The sequence below is a fragment of the Rhododendron vialii genome, chromosome 13a, assembly GCF_030253575.1.
Source record: "Rhododendron vialii isolate Sample 1 chromosome 13a, ASM3025357v1".
NCBI classification, from domain to species: Eukaryota; Viridiplantae; Streptophyta; class Magnoliopsida; order Ericales; family Ericaceae; genus Rhododendron; species Rhododendron vialii.
Window position 1 is genome coordinate 27,163,266 of NC_080569.1, and position 9,203 is coordinate 27,172,468.

General features: G+C 39.3%; 2 protein-coding genes across 2 annotated transcripts; both read right to left on the minus strand.

The window, feature by feature from the left end:
• Window positions 1-206: 206 nt before the first annotated feature.
• LOC131314186 (trans-resveratrol di-O-methyltransferase-like) lies at window positions 207-964 on the minus strand. Its single transcript, XM_058342681.1, has one exon. It carries the CDS (start codon window positions 815-817, stop codon window positions 344-346), a length of 474 nt encoding a protein of 157 aa, XP_058198664.1. The 5' UTR covers window positions 818-964; the 3' UTR covers window positions 207-343.
• Window positions 965-4,522: 3,558 nt separating this feature from the next.
• Window positions 4,523-5,155, minus strand: LOC131314004 (histone H3.2). The gene has a single exon (XM_058342501.1). The coding sequence runs from the start codon at window positions 5,075-5,077 to the stop codon at window positions 4,667-4,669; it is 411 nt and encodes a 136-aa protein (XP_058198484.1). The 5' UTR covers window positions 5,078-5,155; the 3' UTR covers window positions 4,523-4,666.
• Window positions 5,156-9,203: the final 4,048 nt, after the last annotated feature.

A 9,203-nucleotide genomic window follows, 5' to 3' on the forward strand; every position in this document is an offset into this window, starting at 1 on the left:
AGTTCTTAAACAGAAGAATGTTGAGAAAGAGGAAATGATTCAAATTCAAGAATAAAGAGTCGAATTGAAAGTGTTGAAGGAAGGAGGCTAGTCCCCAAAAATGCCCCGCGCATAATGCATGAAAGTCAAATGGATTCCCAGTCCCCACTTCTAAAATCCAACTTACGACTGTCACCTCCAACATAGCTCAAGTTCTTACTCTCCGGCAAGTTTGCGATGACGTGTGGGAGATTAAACACTGTGCATTTGATGTGAGGGTACGCATCCAAAATGATCCGAGCAATTAGTCCAATGCCACCACCTAAATCAACTAATGAACTTGACCCTTCGGAAACTGTGCGCCTTACACTCTCCAACAACAAAAGTTCATTATTTTGGAGTCACTGGCCATTGCCTCATTGAAAGCGTGGTTAAATTTCGGGTTTTGGTCACAAAACTCCCACATTCCAACCTCATGTGCTGTTTCAAAAGCTATTGTCTCGTTGCCCAGGAACCAATCCCCCAAAAACTGCCATGGAGTGACCAGAACCGGATCCACCATTGCTCGAACTAATGGGGACAAGTTGGTGATTTCACTCTTTAGGAGAAGCCTAGACGATGGTGTGAGAACACACCCTTCTTGATCGCCTTCATTTGTGTTAGGTTTTGTTGTGGCAAAAAAACCCAAGTGCACTAATAAGCGCAAGAGCCGGTGGATGGAGTTGTTTTTTTCCGGCGGCAGGTGGAGCGAGGAGACTAATTCAGGAAGAGTTATCGGTTGCTTGTGGTTGTGAATTATGTCCGGAATGCCTAACTGAACTGCACAGTTTAGGCACATGGAGTTTGCAAAGCTGGATGCATGTTTTTTTTAATATATAAGATTGAGCTTGAAATCGCTCTTTTGCTCCTAATTGGCCATCTTGGTGATCCATCAAACACTTGTGAATTGTGGTCTTTGCTTGAATGGATGAAAGTTAAGAGCAAATTTTGGTGACTGAGTACCTACCACAAGAATTCTATTATGGTGGACAGATTGAATATATATCCGTTAGAAAACCAAACCAATCTTACGGTACGTGAAATATACAATGGCCCCGTCTGTTATTACTTGTGATGTATGAGAGGTGATGTTGATTATTACTTGCCTCAGTATTATTTGGGTGACCCATCAATGGGCGCGCGCATAAGGTTATCATAACGCAGACAGAATAAAGTGGACCGATATCTCCTAATGTTGATTTATGAATTACCAATCTGCATGGACTATCACTGCTTAGCACGAATCGTATTCCTAATACAACCGTCTCAAATCGACACAAAACATCTAATACCACGACGCATCTTAAGTACTGTAAACCAACACAACCAAATGATGGAAAGAATTAACAACTTGATGAAATCCTGAGTCATACAATCAAGATCCGAATAGAAAAATTTACAATCAATATGTAAATAAAATTTCCCGAAGGATGAGCTTCATCTAGACCCTAAAGAGGAGTTTAGCCGGCCATGAGAGCAGGAGAGGTTTTGGTGAAGAATGCAATGAAATCTCTTCGTTTCTTGCTCTCCTAGCCTTTTAGGCCGTAGGAGAATGAGAAATAATAATCCTAAAAACGACTTACGGTTTCTCGCGCATTAAACCGGATGTGGGGCGTCCAGATGCTCAGGTATTCCGTCCAGACTTGTGGCTAATGAAAATAACCCGAGAACAAGAGGAAATCCCATCCGGACTGTAGTGACTTGTGTCCGGACGCGATTTACTTTTTCCACCATTTTTGTTTTGCATGCCCATTTTGACATATTAAACGTCTGAATTGGGAAAATTGTATTTCGCACCGAAATGTATCCCTTTGAATTAGCTGTCCAATCCAACTTGAATCACCCAAATCAAACATAGGAGGAGGGAGACATGGTCAAAATACTACACATTGAATCGAACTCTGAAATATTCCTTCCGAATTGGATTGATTTGAACTTTCCTGGAACGTTTATAGTATCCAAGGCTTATTAATTTATTCTTCAATCATCACAATTCCTCCCATAAACCCGGCCCGTTTCACATCAAATGATTCTCAAAACTTGAAAACACGCGAAACAGGCTAAGCCGACCGAGTAATAAGATAAACAGGCTAAACAAATGTGATTTAGGGGGCGTAAATTTGAACGTTCGCGCACCTATCAAAACCACAACCAAGAACAACAACAGATGAAAATTACAATGCAAACTAAAAACAATCATTGGCTCACCATTATTGTGATCCAAGTGGAAAGCTGGTGTTAGAATGTTCACCTGCTTGAGCAGGATCCGAACCCCCAAATGCCAGCTAGAAAAGAAAGGGATGGTAAATGTAAAATTTGAACAAATGTTAAGATTTTATTGATTAAACTATTCAAGTCCTTCCTGGAAACAATCAGAACAAGGTTTCTGAAATCAAGGAGGGAATTATCAAGGTTTTAATGCTGAAAATATGTACACACAGAGAGAGAGAAGAGAGGGAGGCATGGTAATACACAAGCAACAATGAAATAAGCCTAAGTCACACGAACAGAATTCTTTTCCTTGAAAGACACATTGCATCCCTTGGAGTTGGCCCTTTTCAGATATGGGCCCCTTTGATCATCCTCTGGGTTTTGTGGACAAGAGCAAATCTGCGCAATAGAACCTGAAGATGAACATTTCAAGATTCCTTTCAGAGGCCTTGCGGGAGAATCCAATGTCCCACCGGAATCGTCACCTGAAGTGTCACCTTTACAGTTGGCCTGGTCATGAACCTTATTGTTCTTCTCTTTCTTTCCTGTGGGAATTTTGGACCATCCCTCCAAAGAGAATAACGGCAGCTCCAAACTCCCGAACAAGCCCTTTTTAGCAGAATTCGCGATTTTCTGCGCATTTTTGGGATTCAGCAGGGTCCTGGCAATCGCACTAGAAAGAAAGACTTCACAAATCGCGCACTTGATTTGTTCGTGCCTACCCAGAGACCTCGCCTCTGTGACTCCTACCATTGCCTTGATCCCTAGAACTCTACGCGCCAAATCTGCTAACTGATGCTTCTTAAGTTTTGGGTCGTTGAGAAGCTTGGCCGCCATGTAACCGACATCAACGTTGTTTTCCTTGAACCCCAGCCTATCGAACGGGAACAAATCTTTCTTCTCAGGGATCCCAAAACCCACAAAAGAAATCCTATCATCTTGAAGAAACTTGAGGATTGCATCGGGTAAATCTTCCCCCAAGTGGAACCTAAGGATCACACAACCTATCCCAAAGCATAGGAGCAATAACCCAATGCTGTCATCTCGCGGGTGGCGAAGAACGTCAAGGCCAACAACTGGTGGATGTGGCCAAACCTTCCCCTTTGGAAAGAGGAAGTCCATTGTGCATAAAGGCTCGAAATCTCGCAATTTGAATGTGATCCCCTCCAGCTTGACTTCAAATTTATCTGTTTTGAGGTACACAGTCCCAGCCATAAAAAACTTAGGATATGCATTCAAATCAGCTCAGGAAGACAAGTCTACTTTCTTTGGGTATGTTGCTTTATTGCCCAGGCAAGGCGATAGGCCCTGACATCTGAGAGTTCAGAAACCAGGCAATTTAGAATTATGGACAGAGAAAAGGAGAAAGACAAGATGCAAGGAGAGGAGAAAGGAAAGCCGGTGGTTGTTCACAATTCAAGCCTATTTTCATGGGTTACAGCTAAATCTGTGTTACTAAATTTAGGGGGCCTCCTTAGCTATCTTTAGTACAATGTTTTTGTGGATGATAAGGTCAATTTTCTGCTTCTGGCCGCTGTTACGTCCTTATTGTGTGCTTGACCCTCCCTAAAGAATATGCTCTTTGTAGAGTAGATTTCATCTCAGTTTTTGGGCTATGTTGGCCCAACATTCACCATAGCTATGTAATCTTAACACACAAAACAGCTTGATACATGCGAATAACCAAAGCAATTTGATACTACAGTTGAGACAAGGAAATTACACACAAAAAAAGTAGGCAACTACAGCTTTGACTCCAATGTTCAACTCTGTTCAAGAGACAAGGACAAAATTATTCCAAAAAGCCACATTACCATTCAAACCATATGCAAGAGTAAGCACAAAAACTCAAAGAACAGATCACAAGTCTAGCAGATACACCACAAAACGCTTCACTTTTCTTTCCACATATAACCCAAGAAATTGAACAGAAGATCTAACTTCAAAATAGAACATACAAATGAGCAAACTATAAACCCTAGCAACCACACAAGCAAACCAAACCCAAAGTCTAATTACCTTTATTATCACTAGTTCAAAGATCCCTTATTACTATCTTCCCTTACTAGCATAAACCTAATTACCTTATGTTCCTGTTTACTATAAGTTCGGTGGTTTTTGTTTCTTCTGGGGAGTTCAATAAGGAACAGGTACAAAATGACAACAGATCAATGTTTGATGGAATCAGAGTTTGGGCAGCTTTGATTCCAATGCGGTGCTATGTTCAAGAAGCAACAGAGGCCAAATAATTTCCAAAAAATATCATAACAATTCAAAGAAAACAGAACGAATCTGGCCAATCAACAACAAAACACTTCACTTTTCATTCCATAGACATTTTCACAGTAACTGAACATGAGAGCCAACTTCAAAACCAAACATACATAGGAGAAACTAAACCCTAAAACAACCATACAGAGCCAAGTAAACCAAACCCCTAAGCACGCTCGCCCCTAATGCGGCGAGCGAGCTGAATGTCCTTAGGCATAATAGTCACCCTCTTGGCGTGAATGGCACACAGATTGGTGTCCTCAAACAGCCCCACCAGGTACGCCTCCGCGGCCTCCTGGAGCGCAGCCACGGCCGAGCTCTGGAACCGCAGGTCGGTCTTGAAGTCCTGCGCGATCTCCCGCACCAGCCTCTGGAACGGGAGCTTCCTGATCAGAAGCTCCGTGCTCTTCTGGTACTTCCTAATCTCCCTCAGCGCCACCGTCCCCGGCCTGAAACGGTGGGGCTTCTTCACGCCGCCGGTGGCCGGGGCCGACTTCCTGGCCGCCTTGGTAGCGAGCTGCTTGCGCGGGGCCTTGCCGCCGGTGGACTTGCGGGCAGTTTGCTTTGTGCGAGCCATTGCAGAACAAGGACCTTCTTCTTTTCTGTTTTCTGTTTTTGAAATCTAGGGTTTGTTGTGCGTTTTGGAGGGATTGTTTGAGGAGGGGTTCGATTTTATAGGGTTTCTGAAATTTGTGGCGGGATGGGGAAAGCAATCGATGCCGTTGATTGAGTTAAGCGGGAATCGACGGTGGGAATTGGTTTAGACACGGATCGCTGACGTGGGAGTTTTGTTGTTATCATTTTCCTTTTGTTTTTGGTTTTGGTTTGCTGAAGAACTGAGATTACTGTTGTCGTTTGCCTACTGGTCTGTTCGGGCATCCGCGGATCACTGACGTGGCAGGTTTTTATGAGGGGATTCGATAAACGTCTGGAGCCCAGAGCTCGTGTTTATTTTTCGTGAAAAAGAAAAGCAATAGTAGTGACGTAACATGGGACGTAGGGGTGTTTTGTGGATTATGAAGTACTCCGTACAAATTTCTCTTTATTCAAAATTTTGACGCAGGGGTGTCAAATTTTTGTAGATTAATAATTCGTCACGACGAAAGAAATTGAAAAAATAAAAAATTGTAATTCAAACTATTTTTTTAATAAAGTCAAAAAAATCAACTTTTTGACGGATTTGTTTTTATTTGAAAAAACATGAATTTATTTTATTTAAAAGTTAAATTACCGCCACTCGGCTAATTTTGTAAACAGAAAGTCCAGAACCACCGCACATCGTGTGGGGCCCAGAGTGGACCCCACAATATTTATTCCGGGCCCTACAATATTTATTTATGGATATTGTAAAAAATCAACTTTAACGGATATCGTTAGATATGTTTTCTTCTGTAAAATTATTATTATTATTATTATTTTATTTACATTTGTTAGTTTTACATCAAATTTTTGTGAATTATTTGTTTGTCTAATGATGTAATGCTCCAATTTTTCAAGGAATTTCGAAAACATTAACCTAAAATACACTGAATTTTATAAACTACTAGGCCCTTATTTGTCGTTAAACAAAATGTACATTAAAAAAAATACAACAAAAAGAATCCAACATTTTATTTAAATATCTTCAGAGCAACTCTAGTCTTGATTCAGATCTCAAGCATACTTGGTCTCCGCTCTTGGTATTCTTCCTGTGTCAAATAGCTCCACCGTTGAACCCTGCACCCTCTGGCAAATTAATCGCCGAAGCAAACGATTTACCAGGATACAAACGTATCCGTGAGTGATAATTCACCCAGTAGAATAATCTCAATCCTACCAATCCTTTACTCTACATTTAGCAGATCAACAGTATATCAATTCATAGGAGGTACAGAATAATAACATATCGCCCTTTCCTTTACTATCCATTATCTTACATGAAATCTAAGGATCCTTTCCACAAGGTCCTTTTCGCTTACAACCATAATAAAGGAACAGCTCACCATAACAACTCAGCATTAGCGGTCGCACTATCTCATTGTCAGGATCCTTTACCGTCTCCCAACTCTATACACTAGGTACTTTACCATACCCCTAATCTACACACTGGGTACTATACCGTATTCAAGGATCCTTTACCGTTTCCCAAAATACTGTATCCGGAGTCCTTTACTGTCCTCCACACACACATTGGGTACTGTACCGTATTTAGGATCCTTTACCGTATCCCAAATACTGTACCCGGAGTCATTTACCGTCCTCCACACACACACTGGGTACTGTACCGTATTTAGGATCCTTTACTGTATCCCAAATACTGTACCCGGAGTCCTTTACCGTCCTCCACACACTCTGAGTACTTTACCGTACTCGGGGTCTTTTACCGTTCTCCAACTCAACTAAAAGTACTTTACCGTACTAGGGTTCTTTACCGGCACCCAACATTCTCAATCAATTTTATCATTTTATCCTTTACTTAACCATGTCTACGTGTTCACTACTCGAAACCACCATGAACCCAAACCCATTCCAACATAAACAACATGATACAATCAATAACAGCCCGATTCATAACATAATACATTTCAATGAGATAAAAAGTACATATCAAATAATATTGTGCGAGTAAGTAAACACATAATATTTTATGATTGGACCAATGCCCTTAAGATTCATTGAACAAGTAAATTAATTAATTAATTATAGCATTCGCTTATTCTACTAAAAATAAATCAACCACATAGTTTAGGTTCAAATTGAGAACTAAAGTATATTCAGGGGGCAAACTACAATTTCATAATATCTCACTTTAAAAGAAAAACGTGCATGCTACAGTAGCCTTCGATTTTCAATTTTTCAGGAAACAGAGTACTTCTGGTTTGATTCGCGGGTATGATAAATCCCATTATAACTTTTCAAATTCATCATAGAGAAATTATTTAATACTTAGGAGAAAATAGGGAAGCAATTATTCTACCTTAAATCCGGCCGAAAGAGCGGGTACTAGTTTGCGAACGATTTCGGTAAAATAAAAAAGACAGCGGCGGCAGCAGATGAATATTATGTAGAATTGGGAGTGAAATAATATACTGGTGTTCAATTTTTGAATTTATGTAGGTATGTATAATGGGAGAGAATAAGGTAGTGAGAATGTGAAGATAAGTGTGGAAGTGGTAGAATGGAGAAGAAGAGTGAATGAGAAAGATACTGATAATGATAAGAGAGATAGAAGACAAGTGTCATATTTGGTGGAATTTTTTTTAATCTAATATATGTAGACACGTATATATATATATATATATATATATATATATATATATATATATATATATATAAGAATGTATGTGGACGCGTTTATGTATAAGGTGAGAATGTATGTGGACGCATATATGTATAGGATGAGAGAGAAGTGGAGAGTTAGTTTGAATAGAGTTCTAGTTAGGATTTAGATAGGAAAGATAAGAAATGAATATGAATCCCTAATTTCCTGTATATCTAAAGTTTAAATATATATCTTAAACAATAGCGCAAATAATATCAATTGTACACGTAATAATATATTTTAATTATTCAATCTAATTAATTATTAAATTAAAAATTTAACAATATAAATTTGTATTAAAAAAAATTAGGTCAAAAATCCGGATCGTTACAAATGACAGTAATCGGGAAAGTGAAAATTTATGATACTAACAATATGCCAAGAAGAATGATTGATTTGAATAGTTTACAAAAATTTGACGCGAAATTAGTAAAAGCAAAGTTTATGTTCTATACTTAAAAAATTTGAAATACAAAGAATGCTCTCCTTTTGATGGAAACAAATAAACGGCATTAGGGCCGGGGGCCATTTTGACTCACATTTTAAATGTTAGGGACTAAATTGGACAAGTGTCTAGATTGGAGAATAAATTGGCAATTCGCTAATACTTTATGGACCAAAAAGGTAAATAAGTCCCAATTTGTTGTCCAAATTAGGATGTCATTAACGATCGGACCAAATGGATTGCAATCAAGAAGTTGAGGAAAGAAATATGTGGTTTTAATAGATAGTTTAGGGGAAAAAATAAAAACTCTGTAGAAAGTTGAGTAACAAAAATAAGAGAGCCGGAGAAATAGAGAGAGAGCTGAAAAGGCTATTCTTCCGGCGAGGGGCTGTGAGTGAGCATAAACATTGGCGAACGGGAAAAAAAAAATGGAATTGATTTCTACACTCTCTTTTTTTGGTATTCATACTCTCTTTTTGTTTTTTAACAAAAAAAATATATATACACTTTCAACACTAAAATTTAAAAAAAAAAATGTGGTTATAAAAAATAAAAAAAAAGGTATAGAAATAAATTCTCAAAGAATACTGAGAGACTGTCCTGGCCTTGAGTGAGTAAACACAGAGACTGTCCTTGAAATGGGGCTCAGATGGAGATGTTGTGGTCTGAGTGCTTTTGCAATCGTGGCTGAGTCAAGAGTAAGAAAAACAATAATGCAACATTTTTTAGATGTGCTGATCAGTCAGTAGCTGTAGCTGATTGTGATAAAAAGTTACTCGGTAGTATATGTGTAGTATTATTGAATTTTTAATCACACCAATATGTAAGCTCTGGTCGGTCGATACAAGCTGACCGGTGCGAAAGCGACTTGTGCGGGGGGTTGCTGTCTCTTCAAGGCACAGCAGCATGTTGTCCCGACCGAGGGGTTCCACTCCAGTCTTGATCCGACGATCAGAA